The 18,586-nt window shown below is 43.6% G+C and overlaps 1 protein-coding gene across 1 annotated transcript in view; it reads left to right on the top strand.

Moving 5' to 3' along the window:
• Positions 1-2,201: 2,201 nt before the first annotated feature.
• Positions 2,202-18,586, top strand: part of LOC311108340 (stathmin-4-like) — a 35,525-nt gene continuing 19,140 nt past the window's right edge. Inside the window, exons 1-2 of the mRNA XM_084150971.1 lie at positions 2,202-2,271; positions 18,190-18,266. Coding sequence (XP_084007097.1) covers positions 18,254-18,266 — 13 coding nt within the window. The 5' untranslated portion in view covers positions 2,202-2,271; positions 18,190-18,253. The remainder of the gene's footprint in view (positions 2,272-18,189; positions 18,267-18,586) is intronic.

Here is an 18,586-nt window from a genome sequence, read left to right as displayed (position 1 = left end):
CCTCACTCTCCTCCTTGCGGTTCTTCTCTCCCTTGTGTATTTCTTCTCAGTTTCTCTCTCTCTCTCTCTCTCTCTCTTCTCTCTCTCTCTCTCTCTCTCTCTCTCTCTCTCTCTCTCTCTCTCTCTCTCCTCTCTCTCTCTCTCTCTCTCTCTCTCTCTCTCTCTCTCTCTCTCTCTCTCTCTCTCTCTCTCTCTCCTCTCTCTCTCTCTTTCTCTCTCTCTCTCTTCCCCTCTCCCTCATTCTCTCCCCCCCTACCCTTTCCCTGGCTAACCTCTTTACTTCCTCTCTTGGAATCTCTTACAGTTTCAGAATCAGTTTGATGTCTGTGCCAAAACACCTTAAGTTAATTTTCCTCTTATCTTTTCCCTTAAAGTTTCCTTAACTTTAAGTCAGTTGCACAAACATTTTTAAGGTGAATTTAAGGTGAAAGTTAAGGGTGCCCATGAGGTCCCTTAACTGCTTCATTCAGTATGCATATCAATGTAAACAGCATTTGTGGAGGTGAATGTTGCTTTCATTTGCTCTGGTTACAAAAGGAGCTAGCTTGATTTTTAGCTAAACAATGGAAGGTGCACAATCCATGGCTACAAAGCTATCTGGCTAGCTAGCTATTTAGCTATAGCTACTCTGTTAGCTAGCTTGACGTACTAGAAAGTAATATAAACAAGTTCAGAAAAAACTACAAGAAATGTGGTTTATTATCTTCTGAAGCAATTTGGTTACGGTGTCTTGATTGTGGAAGTTCTATGTTGCTATCTCACAAAATGAAAGCGATCTATTTGATGAGACTTTTAGTCGGTGAATCAGGCCGTCTCCATGGTAACCAGATACTCTTTCTGCCATACCTGCCTTCAAACTACCGTAAAACCCCTTAACAACCGTAAAACCCCTAAAGTATGCCCTTACCGAAGGAAATATTTGAGGGGCTCTATGCAACGCCCTTAAGCAATTCCCTTAGGTAAGGGGAAATGATTCCTTAAGGTAAACCCTTCAGGGAAACACTTCAAATGGTTAATGCAACCGGGCCCTGAGCTCTTACACACTTGCTCTCCTCCTTTTCACTCCCTACATCTATCCATCTCTTTCTAATTTCCTCTCTCTTTCCCCCTGTTCCTCTCTCTCTCTCTCTTTCATTTCCAGGATATGTGTGATGTCGGATCTGAGGCGTGTATTTCCTGTCAGAGGCTGGTGGTTCAAGTAGAGCGGAACAGAGATGAGCAGAGAGGAGAGGTGAAGAGAGGAGAGGAGGGGAGGGGAGAGGACAGGAGAGGGAGTGAAAAGGAGAGGAGAGAGAGGAGAGGAGGGGAGGGGAGGGGAGAGGAGAGGAGAGGACAGGAGAGGGAGTGGAAAGGAGAGGAGAGAGAGGAGAGGGAGGGGAGGGGAGGGGAGAGGAGAGGACAGGAGAGGGAGTGGAAAGGAGAGGAGAGAGAGGAGGGGAGGGGAGGGGAGGGGAGGGGAGGGGAGGGGAGGGGAGGGGAGGGGACAGGAGAGGGAGTGGAAAGGAGAGGAGAGGAGAGGAGAGGAGAGGGAGGGGAGGGGAGGGGAGGGGGAGGGGAGGGGAGGGGAGGGGAGGGGAGAGGAGAGGACAGGAGAGGGAGTGGAAAGGAGAGGAGAGGAGATTTTGTACGTTTGCCAGCAATTTGACATTTGCTCAGGACATTGTTTTCACTGAGGAAATGCTGTTAAGGATAATGCAGAAAGAAGAGAGAGGGGAAGAGAGAGAGAGACAGACAGACAGACAGACAGACAGACAGACAGACAGACAGACAGACAGACAGACAGACAGACAGACAGACAGACAGACAGACAGACAGACAGACAGACAGACAGACACCATTAATTAATGACAAGACTAAAGGACTCCTCTTGGTCCTCATAATAATGAGACTAAGGACTCCTCTTGGACCTCTGTTTACAGTCAGGGAGATGTCAATCATTTAGTCGTCTCTCGTGCTGCCTGCCTGCCTGGCACACACAGACACACCCCCACATCCCCACTCCCTACAATTCTGGATGATGGATCCCTGCAGTATGACACAAAGGGTTAACACCCCCCCCCCCCCCCCTGCTCTCACCCCTGATAGGCTGCCGGGGCAGGATGCTGGCACTCCTCTGGACTAATAGCAGGGCTGGGTGGTGATGTCATGGGGTAGGAGAGGGACTGTTGCTGATGCTGCTGCTAGCCTGGATCCAAGGAGACAGAGAGACAGACAGAGAGACAGCCTGATAACCTGGACCATCAACTCAGCACTGCTCCGGAGAGGCGGGGGGTAAGAAAGAATGCACCTCTCCTAAATATAACACAGAAAGACATCAAGGAGGTGATATAAACTGTTATTAGAGGTAGTTATTATACAATTATGGGATGTAGCTAGTGTTGATGTAAGTATAGTATCTGTTGGCTGTACTGGATCATGATGCTGTCGTCTGTCGTCTAGGAACTCCATGTACTCTCTCCACGTTCTGTCCCTCTGTCTGTCATTAATAATGTATTCTATGCAGCTTTGTGTCTGTCTGTCATTTAATAATGTATCCTATTCAGCTCTGTCTGTGTGTGTGTGTACAGTATGTGTGAAAACATGCAGGGCATGTGTATCTGTCTGGGTGTGTGAACAGGATACAACTCAACATTCAGGTATTTACCTAGCTCCTCATAACCATGTGTTCTAAAGCATTATTCGGTGTATGTTCATGTCGTTGAATGGAGATCATCTTCCTGGATTTACTCTGGGTGGGTGTGTATGGGGATGAGCGGTGCTGACTGGAGATTAGGTAATACGATAAGGAAAGGAGGAGGAGGAGGAGGAGGAGGAGGAGGAGGAGCGAGAGGGAAGATAGAGGGTAAGGGAGGACAGAGAGAGAGAGAGACAGAGAGAGAGAGAGAGAGAGAGAGAGAGAGAGAGAGAGAGAGAGAGAGAGAGAGAGAGAGAGAGAGAGAGAGAGAGAGAGAGAGAGAGAGAGAGAGAAAGACAGAGAGACTGTGAGAATATGGATAGTAGGCTTTAATTAGAAAAGTAGCGTAGATTTGCACTAACTGTGGAGACTACTTTAACACACCCTGAAGACAGGAAGAGACTATGACAGAAAGAGGAGAGGATGACAGAAAGATGTGAAGATGACAGAAAGAGGAGAGGATGACAGAAATAGGAGAGGATGACAGAAAGAGGAGAGGAAGACAGAAAGAGGAGACAATGACAGAAAGAGGAGAGGAAGACAGAAAAATGAGACAATGACAGAAAGAGGAGAGGAAGACAGAAAAAGGAGACAATGACAGAAAGAGGAGAGGATGACAGAAAGAGGAGAGGAAGACAGAAAGAGGAGACGATGACAGAAAGAGGAGAGGATGACAGAAAGAGGAGACGATGACAGAAAAAGGAGAGGATGACAGAAAGAGGAGAGGATGACAGAAAGAGGAGACGATGACAGAAACAGGAGCGGAAGACACAAAGAGGAAGACAGAACGAGGAGAGGATGACAGAAAGAGGAGAGGATGACAGAAATAGGAGAGGATGACAGAGAGAGGAGAAGATGACAGAGAGAGGAGAGGATGATAGAAAGAGGAGAGGATGACAGAAATAGGAGAGGATGACAGAAAGAGGAGAAGATGACAGAAAGAGGAGATGATGACAGAAAGAGGAGAGGATGACAGAAAGAAGAGACAATGACAGAAAGAGGAGAGGAAGACAGAAAAAGGAGATGATGACAGAAAGAGGAGACAATGACAGAAACAGGAGAGGAAGACACAAAGAGGAGAGGAAGACACAAAGAGGAGAGGATGACAGAAAGAGGAGAGGATGACAGAAAGAGGATAGGATGACAGAAAGAGGACAGGATGACAGAAAGAGGAGAGGATGACAGAAAGAGGATAGGATGACAGAAAGAGGATAGGATGACAGAAAGAAGAGACAATGACAGAAAGAGGAGACGATGACAGAAAGAGGAGACGATGACAGAAAGAGGAGACAATGACAGAAAGAGGAGAGGATGACAGAAAGAGGAGAGGATGACAGAAAGAGGAGATGATGACAGAAAGAGGAGAGGATGACAGAAAGAGGAGAGGAAGACAGAAATAGGAGAGGATGACAGAAAGCGGAGACGATGACAGAAAGAGGATAGGATGACAGAAAGAGGAGACGATGACAGAAAAAGGAGACGATGACAGAAAGAGGAGAGGATGACAGAAAGAGGAGACAATGACAGAAACAGGAGAGGAAGACACAAAGGGGAGAGGAAGACACAAAGAGGAGAGGATGACAGAAAGAGGAGAGGATGACAGAAAGAGGATAGGATGACAGAAAGAGGACAGGATGACAGAAAGAGGAGAGGATGACAGAAAGAGGATAGGATGACAGAAAGAGGATAGGATGACAGAAAGAAGAGACAATGACAGAAAGAGGAGACGATGACAGAAATAGGAGACGATGACAGAAAGAGGAGAAGATGACAGAGAGAGGAGATGATGACAGAAAGAGGAGAGGATGACAGAAAGAAGAGACAATGACAGAAAGAGGAGAGGAAGACAGAAAAAGGAGACAATGACAGAAAGAGGAGAGGAAGACAGAAAAAGGAGACAATGACAGAAAGAGGAGAGGATGACAGAAAGAGGAGAGGAAGACAGAAAGAGGAGACGATGACAGAAAGAGGAGAGGATGACAGAAAGAGGAGAGGATGACAGAAAGAGGAGACGATGACAGAAACAGGAGAGGAAGACACAAAGAGGAAGACAGAACGAGGAGAGGATGACAGAAAGAGGAGAGGATGACAGAAATAGGAGAGGATGACAGAGTGAGGAGAAGATGACAGAAAGAGGAGAGGATGACAGAAAGAGGAGAGGATGACAGAAATAGGAGAGGATGACAGAAAGAGGAGAAGATGACAGAAAGAGGAGATGATGACAGAAAGAGGAGAGGATGACAGAAAGAAGAGACAATGACAGAAAGAGGAGAGGAAGACAGAAAAAGGAGATGATGACAGAAAGAGGAGACAATGACAGAAAGAGGAGAGGATGACAGAAAGAGGAGAGGATGACAGAAAGAGGAGACGATGACAGAAAGAGGAGAGGATGACAGAAAGAGGAGAGGATGACAGAAAGATGTGAAGATGACAGAAAGAGGAGAGGATGACAGAAATAGGAGAGGATGACAGAAAGAGGAGAGGAAGACAGAAAGAGGAGACAATGACAGAAAGAGGAGAGGAAGACAGAAAAATGAGACAATGACAGAAAGAGGAGAGGAAGACAGAAAAAGGAGACAATGACAGAAAGAGGAGAGGATGACAGAAAGAGGAGAGGAAGACAGAAAGAGGAGACGATGACAGAAAGAGGAGAGGATGACAGAAAGAGGAGACGATGACAGAAAAAGGAGAGGATGACAGAAAGAGGAGAGGATGACAGAAAGAGGAAATGATGACAGAAACAGGAGAGGAAGACACAAAGAGGAAGACAGAACGAGGAGAGGATGACAGAAAGAGGAGAGGATGACAGAAATAGGAGAGGATGACAGAGAGAGGAGAAGATGACAGAAAGAGGAGAGGATTATAGAAAGAGGAGAGGATGACAGAAATAGGAGAGGATGACAGAAAGAGGAGAAGATGACAGAAAGAGGAGATGATGACAGAAAGAGGAGAGGATGACAGAAAGAAGAGACAATGACAGAAAGAGGAGAGGAAGACAGAAAAAGGAGATGATGACAGAAAGAGGAGACAATGACAGAAAGAGGAGAGGATGACAGAAAGAGGAGAGGATGACAGAAAGAGGAGATGATGACAGAAAGAGGAGAGGATGACAGAAAGAGGAGAGGAAGACAGAAATAGGAGAGGATGACAGAAAGCGGAGACGATGACAGAAAGAGGAGAGGATGACAGAAAGAGGAGACGATGACAGAAAAAGGAGACGATGACAGAAAGAGGAGAGGATGACAGAAAGAGGAGACAATGACAGAAACAGGAGAGGAAGACACAAAGAGGAGAGGAAGACACAAAGAGGAGAGGATGACAGAAAGAGGAGAGGATGACAGAAAGAGGATAGGATGACAGAAAGAGGACAGGATGACAGAAAGAGGAGAGGATGACAGAAAAAGGATAGGATGACAGAAAGAGGATAGGATGACAGAAAGAAGAGACAATGACAGAAAGAGGAGACGATGACAGAAATAGGAGACGATGACAGAAAGAGGAGAAGATGACAGAAAGAGGAGAGGATGACAGAAAGAGGAGAGGATGACAGAAAGAAGAGACAATGACAGAAAGAGGAGAGGAAGACAGAAAAAGGAGACAATGACAGAAAGAGGAGAGGATGACAGAAAAAGGAGACAATGACAGAAAGAGGAGAGGAAGACAGAAAAAGGAGACAATGACAGAAAGAGGAGAGGATGACAGAAAGAGGAGAGGAAGACAGAAAGAGGAGACGATGACAGAAAGAGGAGAGAATGACAGAAAGAGGAGACGATGACAGAAACAGGAGAGGAAGACACAAAGAGGAGACAATGACAGAAAGAGGAGAGGAAGACAGAAAAAGGAGACAATGACAGAAAGAGGAGAGGATGACAGAAAGAGGAGAGGAAGACAGAAAGAGGAGACGATGACAGAAAGAGGAGAGGATGACAGAAAGAGGAGATGATGACAGAAAGAAGAGACAATGACAGAAAGAGGAGAGGAAGACAGAAAAAGGAGACAATGACAGAAAGAGGAGAGGAAGACAGAAAAAGGAGACAATGACAGAAAGAGGAGAGGATGACAGAAAGAGGAGAGGAAGACAGAAAGAGGAGACGATGACAGAAAGAGGAGAGGATGACAGAAAGAGGAGAGGATGACAGAAAGAGGAGACGATGACAGAAACAGGAGAGGAAGACACAAAGAGGAAGACAGAACGAGGAGAGGATGACAGAAAGAGGAGAGGATGACAGAAATAGGAGAGGATGACAGAGAGAGGAGAAGATGACAGAAAGAGGAGAGGATGACAGAAAGAGGAGAGGATGACAGAAATAGGAGAGGATGACAGAAAGAGGAGAAGATGACAGAAAGAGGAGATGATGACAGAAAGAGGAGAGGATGACAGAAAGAAGAGACAATGACAGAAAGAGGAGAGGAAGACAGAAAAAGGAGATGATGACAGAAAGAGGAGACAATGACAGAAAGAGGAGAGGATGACAGAAAGAGGAGAGGATGACAGAAAGAGGAGACGATGACAGAAAGAGGAGAGGATGACAGAAAGAGGAGAGGATGACAGAAAGATGTGAAGATGACAGAAAGAGGAGAGGATGACAGAAATAGGAGAGGATGACAGAAAGAGGAGAGGAAGACAGAAAGAGGAGACAATGACAGAAAGAGGAGAGGAAGACAGAAAAAGGAGACAATGACAGAAAGAGGAGAGGAAGACAGAAAAAGGAGACAATGACAGAAAGAGGAGAGGATGACAGAAAGAGGAGAGGAAGACAGAAAGAGGAGACGATGACAGAAAGAGGAGAGGATGACAGAAAGAGGAGACGATGACAGAAAAAGGAGAGGATGACAGAAAGAGGAGAGGATGACAGAAAGAGGAGACGATGACAGAAACAGGAGAGGAAGACACAAAGAGGAAGACAGAACGAGGAGAGGATGACAGAAATAGGAGAGGATGACAGAAAGAGGAGAAGATGACAGAAAGAGGAGATGATGACAGAAAGAGGAGAGGATGACAGAAGGAAGAGACAATGACAGAAAGAGGAGAGGAAGACAGAAAAAGGAGATGATGACAGAAAGAGGAGACAATGACAGAAAGAGGAGAGGATGACAGAAAGAGGAGAGGATGACAGAAAGAGGAGATGATGACAGAAAGAGGAGAGGATGACAGAAAGAGGAGAGGAAGACAGAAATAGGAGAGGATGACAGAAAGCGGAGACGATGACAGAAAGAGGATAGGATGACAGAAAGAGGAGACGATGACAGAAAAAGGAGACGATGACAGAAAGAGGAGAGGATGACAGAAAGAGGAGACAATGACAGAAACAGGAGAGGAAGACACAAAGGGGAGAGGAAGACACAAAGAGGAGAGGATGACAGAAAGAGGAGAGGATGACAGAAAGAGGATAGGATGACAGAAAGAGGACAGGATGACAGAAAGAGGAGAGGATGACAGAAAGAGGATAGGATGACAGAAAGAGGATAGGATGACAGAAAGAAGAGACAATGACAGAAAGAGGAGACGATGACAGAAATAGGAGACGATGACAGAAAGAGGAGAAGATGACAGAGAGAGGAGATGATGACAGAAAGAGGGAAGGATGACAGAAAGAAGAGACAATGACAGAAAGAGGAGAGGAAGACAGAAAAAGGAGACAATGACAGAAAGAGGAGAGGAAGACAGAAAAAGGAGACAATGACAGAAAGAGGAGAGGATGACAGAAAGAGGAGAGGAAGACAGAAAGAGGAGAGGATGACAGAAAGAGGAGAGGATGACAGAAAGAGGAGAGGATGACAGAAAGAGGAGACGATGACAGAAACAGGAGAGGAAGACACAAAGAGGAAGACAGAACGAGGAGAGGATGACAGAAAGAGGAGAGGATGACAGAAATAGGAGAGGATGACAGAGCGAGGAGAAGATGACAGAAAGAGGAGAGGATGACAGAAAGAGGAGAGGATGACAGAAATAGGAGAGGATGACAGAAAGAGGAGAAGATGACAGAAAGAGGAGATGATGACAGAAAGAGGAGAGGATGACAGAAAGAAGAGACAATGACAGAAAGAGGAGAGGAAGACAGAAAAAGGAGATGATGACAGAAAGAGGAGACAATGACAGAAAGAGGAGAGGATGACAGAAAGAGGAGAGGATGACAGAAAGAGGAGACGATGACAGAAAGAGGAGAGGATGACAGAAAGAGGAGAGGAAGACAGAAAGAGGAGACGATGACAGAAAGAGGAGACGATGACAGAAAGAGGAGACGATTACAGAAAGAGGATGCAGACTTTCCTGTCATCTTTATTGACAAACAGGAAGTGAACAGCTTACCATGCAGAATGTGTGTATCGACCAGCCTCTCGGGTTAAAAGGTGTGAGTGTGCGCGTGCATGTGGGCAGGGCACCACTGGTCTCTGTAGGTATCATGTCACAGTGGTTGTGTTTATGTTTTTGGACATCAAAGACAGAACTAGCCTGGCTGATGCGACTCACAGGGAGAGAGAGCCGTGACACACTGGTCTGGACAAGAGGCCGTTGGAAATGCAGTATTTGCGCAGAGCTATATCTCACTACACCCCCATATGCCATGTCTTGAAATATGCAGGCAGATGGATTAAAGGTCAGTTTCCATTGTAATACTTCTGACAGACAACTTTCTAGCTCCGCCCATAACTTTTGGACTTTATAGCATTCCCAGAAAGCAGAGATTATTGAGTCATTATTACTTTTACACTTAAGACATATCTCTGCCGGTGTGCTGTAGCATTTTTTGAAATTTGTCTCTTGTATAATACATTCTATACATTAGTTTATACTGGATTAAGTGTACATTTGCGTTAACTGTAATTCCATTAGTTATGCTCAAACATTCCCTCCATCTTGTGTCAACATCAGTTATTTTTAAGTCTTGGTTCCAATAGTTTATATTTTTTTCTAAGAGGTTGTCAGTTGGATCGGCTCTCGGCTCTCTGCAAGGTTTTGTATATTTTTCCTGTAATTATGAACATCCTTTTCTGATTCAAATAAGATTCCCTCAAGGTCGATCTGATGTCCAAAAAAATTGGAATCAAAATTTCGTAATATGTCACTTTTAAGTTGTATCTTTTTGAAAATATCTACATTGGTCAGTCCAAAATGGCTTTTTTAATTTTGTAATGGAAATAAATGTATTTCCTGTTACCAAGTCATTTATGGTTTCTGTGCCTTTAGTTTTCCACGTGGACCAATTTATCAGTGAATTCTGAAAAGCTATCCAAGGATTGTTCTATAGGGTTGTGTTTTTAGGGAGTGATATTGGTTCTTGCAGAATAAGTTTCATTTTCTTCCATATTGTTTTAGTGTTATTAACTATGAAGTTGTTAATGTTCTTAGCTTTATCCTTTGAAAATAGACACGTTAAAAGATTCTGAGATTTGAAAGTATTCCGATTATTATTTTTTTAGCAAAGGGGGCTTTGCGTTTTCAATATTGGTCAGGTACATCAGGAGATCATCTGCAAATAAGTTTAGTTTATATTCATGTTTGCCAACACTGACACCTGTTACGTTTGGGTCCGGTCTATTTCTTTCTGCAAGCGGTTCAATTGGCAGTGTAAACAGGAGGGGAGAGAGGGGACATCCCTGTCTTGTGCCCCTTTCTAAAGCAATTTCATTAGATAACGTATTATTTGTGTATATTTTTTCTTTAAATCATATTTTTATTAAAGCTTCCAAAGGCCTTTTCGGCATCAACAGCCATTATTGATGAATCTATCATTTTTTTGTGTGCATATTGTATTAAACTGAAACATGTTCTTGTGTTTGTTTGTAAGTGTCTATTTTTTATAAACTCTGTTTGATTGATATGTCTCAAGTCTGGTAAGACTTTTGCCATTCTATTGCTTATACAGTTGTAGTCAGAAGTTAACATACACTTAGGTTGGAGTCATTAAAACTTGTTTTTCAACCACTCCACAAATTTCTTGTTAACAAACTATAGTTTTGGCAAGTCGGTTAGGACATCTACTTTGTGCATGACACAAGTAATATTTCCAACAATTGTTTGTAGACAGATTATTTCACTTATAATTCACTGTATCACAATTCCAGTGGGTCAGAAGTTTACATACACTAAGTTGACTGTGCCTTTAAACAGCTTGGGAAATTCCAGAAAATGATGTCATGGCTTTAGAAGCTTCTGATAGGCTAATTGACATCATTTGAGTCAATTGGAGGTGTACCTGTGGATGTATTTCAAGGCCTACCATCAAACTCAGTGACTCTTTGCTTGACATCATGGGAAAATCTAAAGAAATCAGCCAAGACCTCAGAAAAACAATGGTAGACCTCCACAAGTCTGGTTCATCCTTGGGAGCAATTTCTAAACGTCTGAAGGTACCACGTTCATCTGTACAAACAATACTATGCAAGTATAAACACCATAGGACCATGCAGCCGTCAAACCACTCAGGAAGGAGACGCGTTCTGTCTCCTAGAGATGAACGTACTTTGGTGCAAAAAGTGCAAATCAATTCCAGCACAACAGCAAAGGACCTTGTGAAGATGCTGGAGGAAACAGGTACAAAAGTATCTATATCCACAGTAAAACGAGTCCTATATCGACATAACCTGAAAGGCCGCTCAGCAAGGAAGAAGCCACTGCTCCAAAACCGCCATAAAAAAGCCAGACTACGGTTTGCAACTGCATATGGGGACAAAGATCGTACTTTTTGGAGAAATGTCCTCTGGTCTGATGAAACAAAAATAGAACTGTTTGGCCATAATGACCATCGTTATGTTTGGAGGAAAAAGGAGGTACTCGCAAGCCGAAGAACACCATCCCAACCGTGAAGCACAGGGGTGGCAGCATCATGCTGTGGGGGTGCTTTGCTGCAGGAGGGACTGGTGCACTTCACAACATAGATGGCATCATGAGGAAGGAAAATTATGTGGACATATTGAAGCAACATCTCAAGACATCAGTCAGGAAGTTAAAGCTTGGTCGCAAATGGGTCTTCCAAATGGACAATGACCCCAAGCATACTTCCAAAGTTGTGGCAAAATGTCTTAAGGACAACAAAGTCAAGGTATTGGAGTGGCCATCACAAAGCCCTGACCTCAATTCTATAGAACATTTGTGGGCAGAACTGAAAAAGCGTGTGCGAGCAAGGAGGCCTACAAACCTGACTCAGTTACACCAGCTCTGTCAGGAGCAATGGGCCAAAATTCACCCAACTTATTGTGGGAAGCTTGTGGAAGACTCCCCGAAACGTTTGACCCAAGTCAAACAATTTAAAGGCAATGCTACAAAATACTAATTGAGTGCATGTAAACTTCTGACCCACTGGGAATGTGATGAAATAAATAAAAGCTGAAATAAATCATTCTCTCTACTATTATTCTGACATTTCACATTCTTAAAATAAAGTGGTGATCCTAACTGACCTAAAACAGGGAATTTGTACTGGGATTAAATGTCAGGAATTGTGAAAAACTAAGTTTAAATGTATTTGGCTAAGGTGTATGTAAACTTCCGACTTCAACTGTACATATATATACGTATCCTTTAAAAATATATATTTCCCTTTATTACTTTCCAACCCCACCACCCCCTCCCTAATTGGAGTACTGTAAACTAGTGAACAACAACGCTTAGGCCTCTACTTCTAGCTTATACATACTTTATACATTTTATCGACACAGTCAATTTTACAATAATTCTATTTTGTTTGTTTTTACTCCTGAACTTCCTCTACCCTCAACTTCTCCGATCATTTTCATGATGTCCATCCGGTTTGCTTCTATATGCCATATCTCTCCAACTGTGACGTGTGTTGTCATTTTTGTAAATGCGCAAATGTTTTAACAGTATCTAATATTTATTTTGGGGTGCTAAAAAAATTATATTTGTACTTTATTTATAGCTTTTCAGATATGAGAACAGAAAAACAGTACAACCCCAACCCCTCATTCCCCCATCCACCCACCCATCACTCCATCCATCCCTCCATCCATCCCTCCCTCCCATCCATCCCTCCCTCCACCCCACCCACCCACCCACCCACCCACCCACCAAGGCATCATACAAGGATATCACAGAAAAGTTACATTAAACATAAACAGTAATAGAAACAAAAACAATGGAGAAAGTTGAATCTTATCGGCACAATATAATGGCCACTAGAACGGACATGACTGCTTACCACAATATACAAGTTACACAGTAAAAGACAGGCTCTCCACGTATTGTATGAATGGGGACCAGGTTAAATCAAACTTTTGTCAGGACCCCGTGCACAGTGTACCTAACCTTCTCCAGAGGCACCTCCTTAACCCACTGCATAAAGGAAGTCGGCTTTGCAGACTTCCAGTGAAAGAGGACAAGGCGGTGAGCTAGCAGTGAGGCAAATGCTATCGCTTTCACCTGATGCGTGGTAACATTCTGATCTAGGGGAAGTACACTAAAAATGGCAGTGAACGGGTTGGGGCTAATAAACAGAGCCTTAAATGAGCATGTGACCTTTATCCCCAAATAAGTAAAGACCTGATGCTCCACCTTAAATGGGAAATTGGCATACCCAATACCTTCTGCTAATTGATTAATGGGGAGGAGCCACTTTTTGTTAGGTTTAACTTATAACCAGAGAATGTCCCAAAACCTTGTAGCATGTCCAAGAGATAGGGTATGGACTCCACAGGGTTAGAGATGTCTAAAAGAAAATCTTTGTAGAGTTCAGGAGTCGGAGAAGAGGCATATGTGTTGTCCACATCTAGAATGAGTTGAGATAGTTCCATATCTGTTGTCCACATCTAGAATGAGTTGAGGTTAGCCAGAACAACCTGTGTGCTAAACAATTTCCCCATCACTATAACATATCTGCCATTAGTATCTGAAATGACTTTGGAGGAGGCAAACAGGTGCCCCTCTGGCCTTAGCACCAACGTTGGAGTGAAATGTTTGGTCGACCCATTCTCTCTTTAGTTTATCATGGTCGCTGGACTGGAGATAGGTATCTTGGAGAAAAACAATGTCCGGACTTAAAGACTTAAGATGAGTATACAGTTGGCTACGCTTGACCACATGGTTAATTAAGTGATAATGCCAGAGAAGCCGGGGTTTGGAGGACATATTGGCACGGGGGTGTTGTTAGGCCCGAGACGAAGTCGAACTTAAGAGTTGTCCTTTTAAGTACCAGCTGATAAAGCAAGTGGAGCCTAGAGTATGTGAATTACTCATAGTCATAGTAATTAGAGATTAATGTTAGTACAATCACATGGCCAGTGTGCTGAAAGGTCAGAATAATAAAATATAAAGAAAACAAAAAACAGCTAAAAACAACAAAATACCCCAGAAGAAAACCTTGGACCCCTATGCTGGCCTCCCCCCTGTTGGAAGGCTGCATCTTCCTCTCCTAGACTAGAGCAAGATACTACTATGTTAAACACGACTTCAGTAGAGCTCTATCCAGGGCCAACATAATCAAGTTTACACATAGGGGAAGGGATTCTGGAGGGAACCACCTCAGTTCTCTAATGTATCTTATGCAATATGCATATTTGAAGGATAATTTCAATAATTCAACGGGTTGTTTAATTCTGATTTATACAGTGCATTTGGAAAGCATTCAGACACTTTGAATTTTTCCACATTTTGTTACGTTACAGCCTTATTCTAAAATGGATTAAATAGTTTTTTCCCTTATCAATCTACACACAATACTCCATAATGACAAAGCAAAACAGGTTTTTAGAAATGTTTACAAAATTTTGTTTTTTTAAAGTATTCAGACCCTTTACTCTGTACTTTGTTGAAGCACCTTTGGCAGCGATTACAGTCTAGAGTCTTCTTGGGTATGACGCTACAAGCTTGGCACACCTGTATTTGGGGAGTTTCTCCCATTCTTCTCTGCAGATTCTCTCAAACTCTTGTCAGGTTGGACGGCTATTTTCAGGTCTCTCCAGAGATGTTCGATCGGGTTCAAGTCCGGGCTCTGGCTGGGCCACTCAAGGACATTTGCAAAAAATTCTAAAAACTTGTTTTCGCTTTGTCATTATGGGGTATTGTGTGTAGATTGATGAGGATTTTGATTTATTTAATCCATTTTAGAATAAGGCTGTAACGTAACAAAATGTGGAAAAAGGGAAGGGGTCTGAATACTTCCCGAATGCGCTGTACATTTTCATAGAAGCTTTTAAAATTGTCATTAATCACATTGTTGTTTCTAATTACCGCATTTGTATCTTTGTCTTTTAAATTATAACTGGTTCAGCGTGTATTCGTTTTGTGAGAGCTGCAAGATATTTACCAGGTTTATTTGCCATTAAGTAGTATGCTTTATTTTAGTTGAACCTGTAGTTGATGGCTCTGCAAAAGTAAAATATCGTATTCCTGCTTAAATTCAGAAATTATATTTTCTTCTTTACCGTGTAAAGCTGTTTTATGGGCTTTTTCTAAGATAGTGATTTATTTATTTTTATTTAATTTAAATTTCTAAATCAGATTTAACTTTTGCAGAGTATGAGATTATCATTCTCCTAATGTATGCCTCACAGGGATCCCAAATTATATCAGGGGTCGGCTTTTCTCTGTCCTCTATGTCTACATTTGTAATTGGTTATCGGAAAAGTTGTTTTATTTCCTGGGGGGTTGAGACATCACGTTGTTTAGATTTGAAAATCGAACAGTTGTATTGGAAGGGGTCTGCGCTCGGGGGCTGCGTTTGATTGTCCAAGTGTGTTTGAGTGAGAAAGACATAGAGGAGAACCAATCAGTAAAAAAGCAAGACCCCTTCATTATCAAAGCCTTGTGGCTACAACATCAAAATAGCCTTTCCAGACTTTGAAGTCAGGAGGACTTGGAGTTTGGCGTTAGCCAGAATAAGGGTTAGTCAGGAGGACTTGGAGTTGGGCGTTAGACAGAATAAGAGTTAGTCAGGAGGACTTGGAGTTAGGCGTTAGCCTGACTAAGGGTTAGTCAGGAGGACTTGGAGTTAGGCGTTAGCCGGACTAAGGGTTAGTCAGGAGGACTTGGAGTTAGGCGTTAGCCAGAATAAGGGTTAGTCAGGAGGACTTGGAGTTGGGCGTTAGACAGAATAAGAGTTAGTCAGGAGGACTTGGAGTTAGGCGTTAGCCTGACTAAGGGTTAGTCAGGAGGACTTGGAGTTAGACTTTAACCTGACTAAAGGTTAGTCAGGAGGACTTGGAGTTAGACGTTAGCCAGAATAAGGGTTAGTCAGGAGGACTTGGAGTTAGGCGTTAGCCTGACTAAGGGTTAGTCAGGAGGACTTGGAGTTAGACTTTAACCTGACTAAAGGTTAGTCAGGAGGACTTGGAGTTAGACGTTAGCTTGACTAAGGGTTAGTCAGGAGGACTTGGAGTTAGGTGTTAGCCTGACTGAGGGTTAGTCAGGAGGACTTGGAGTTAGGCGTTAGCCGGACTAAGGGTTAGTCAGGAGGACTTGGAGTTAGGCGTTAGCCTGACTAAGGGTTAGTCAGGAGGACTTGGAGTTAGGCGTTAGCCTGACTAAGGGTTAGTCAGGAGGACTTGGAGTTAGGCGTTAGCCTGACTAAGGGTTAGTCAGGAGGACTTGGAGTTAGGCGTTAGCCTGACTAAGGGTTAGTCAGGAGGACTTGGAGTTAGGCGTTAGCCTGACTAAGGGTTAGTCAGGAGGACTTGGAGTTAGGTGTTAGCCTGACTAAGGGTTAGTCAGGAGGACTTGGAGTTAGGCGTTAGACAGAATAAGGGTTAGTCAGGAGGACTTGGAGTTAGGCGTTAGCCTGACTAAGGGTTAGTCAGGAGGACTTGGAGTTAGACGTTAGCCTGACTAAGGGTTAGTCAGGAGGACTTGGAGTTAGGCGTTAGCCTGACTAAGGGTTAGTCAGGAGGACTTGGAGTTAGACGTTAGCCTGACTAAGGGTTAGTCAGGAGGACTTGGAGTTAGGCGTTAGCCTGACTAAGGGTTAGTCAGGAGGACTTGGAGTTAGGCGTTAGCCTGAAGAAGACAGGATGGTTTAACCCTGTTTGATCCACAAACTAATACGTGTAATATTAGGTGCCTGAAGAAGAAACTACCCACTGGGGACAGACGTCTATTCCAGGTTGGTTCAACACAATTTCATTGAAATGACGTGGAAACAACGTTGTGTCAACAAGTGTGTTCCCAGTGGGTAGTAGTATTAGGCCCCTGAAGAAGGAAATCATGTAAGAACAGATTTTGGTAATATTTTGGTAATATTTTGGTAATATTTTGGTAATATTTTGCATTAATTCAGTGTTGAGGAGCTCATCTGAGGAAGGGTGGAGACAGAGAGCAGGAAGTGGAGAGATCTGGAGGGAGCAGGTGGTGGAGAGATCTGGAGGGAGCAGGTGGTGGAGAGATCTGGAGGGAGCAGGTGGTGGAGAGATCTGGAGGGAGCAGGTGGTGGAGAGATCTGGAGGGAGCAGGTGTGGAGAGATCTGGAGGGAGCAGGTGGTGGAGAGATCTGGAGGGAGCAGGTGGTGGAGAGATCTGGAGGGGGCAGGTGGTGGAGAGATCTGGGAGGGCAGGTGGTGGGGAGATTGGAGGGGAGAAGGCTGCCACCTCTCCTTCTCTCTCCTCTCCTCCTCTCTCTCTCTCTCTCTCTCTCTCTCTCTCTCTCTCTCTCTCTCTCTCTCTCTCTCTCTCTCTCTCTCTCTCTCTCTCTCTCCTCTCTCTCTCTCTCTCATCTCTCTCTCCCTCTCCCTCTCCACCTCTCTCTCTCTCTCTCTCTTTCTCTCTCTCTCTCTCTCTCTCTCTCTCTCTCTCTCTCTCTCTCTCTCTTCTCTCTCTCTCTCTATCTCTCTCCCTCTCCCTCTCCACCTCTCTCTCTCTCTCTCTCTTTCTCTCTCTCTCTCTCTCTCTCTCTCTCTCTCTCTCTCTCTCTCTCTCTCTCTCTCTCTCTCTCTCTCTCTCCTCTCTCTCTCTCTCTCTCTCTCTCTCTCTCTCTCTCTCTCCACCCTCTCTCTCTCTCTTCTCTCTCTCTCTCTCTCTCTCTCTCTCTCTCTCTCTCTCTCTCTCTCTCTCTCTCTCTCGCTCTCTCTCTCTCTCTCTCTCTCTCTCTCTCTCTCTCTCTCTCTCTCTCTCTCTCTCTCTCTCACTCTCTCTCTCTCTCTCTCTCTCTCTCTCTCTCTCTCTCTCTCTCTCACTCTCTCACATCTGAATTCACTCTGCCGTTTCTTCCAAGTGTCATGACTGTGATTTATCATTATGCAGGGGGTTAAAATGCATGCATACACCCACACACAGGCACACACACACACAAACACACACACACACAGTCACACTGCGTGGCAGTAAGGATAACCTGTACGACTTATATCATAAACATCATGATTATCAGAAACCCTCTCTTCAAAACTAGCACTTTTTATTACCTGAGACCTTCCATTAATGGATTTTTCTATTTTAAGCTATTTCTCATTAAGACTTCAAGCATCGTTCTCTTGAACATAGTGTAACCCTGGGCGATATGTTAACTCCAGATTATTTTAATAATAATTCTTATAAATTAAAACCTAATTGAAGCCCTCTTTATCTACAGGAACAGCATTGACCAGCATTGACCTGAGCTCATCTCTGGTGTGGCACACAGACACCGTGGAAACATGACCCTTGCAGGTAAGCACTTATTATGGAGACTTAATTTCTACACATTTAAATATATAAATATATAGACATTCTCCATATGCAATACATAATACCTTCATAATAATCCAAATGTACCTCCAACTAAGGCCATTAGTGCAGACTGCATAACAGGATACATCGTTTAGACACAACAAAACGTATGTATGTATGTATACTTATTTAATGTAAAATACATTACCCTATACCTTCATGTACTCCTTATGTACCTCCAACAGAGGTCATTCATTGGAAACATAACTTCAACATAATGTATGACATTTTCCATAAGCAACACATAATGGCTTCATAAT

The sequence above is a fragment of the Coregonus lavaretus genome (genome assembly GCF_964263955.1).
Source record: "Coregonus lavaretus genome assembly, chromosome: 33".
In the NCBI taxonomy this organism is placed as follows: Eukaryota; Metazoa; Chordata; class Actinopteri; order Salmoniformes; family Salmonidae; genus Coregonus; species Coregonus lavaretus.
The sequence above is the reverse complement of the archived record's forward strand: the minus strand, read 5'-3'. Positions and strand labels throughout refer to the sequence as shown.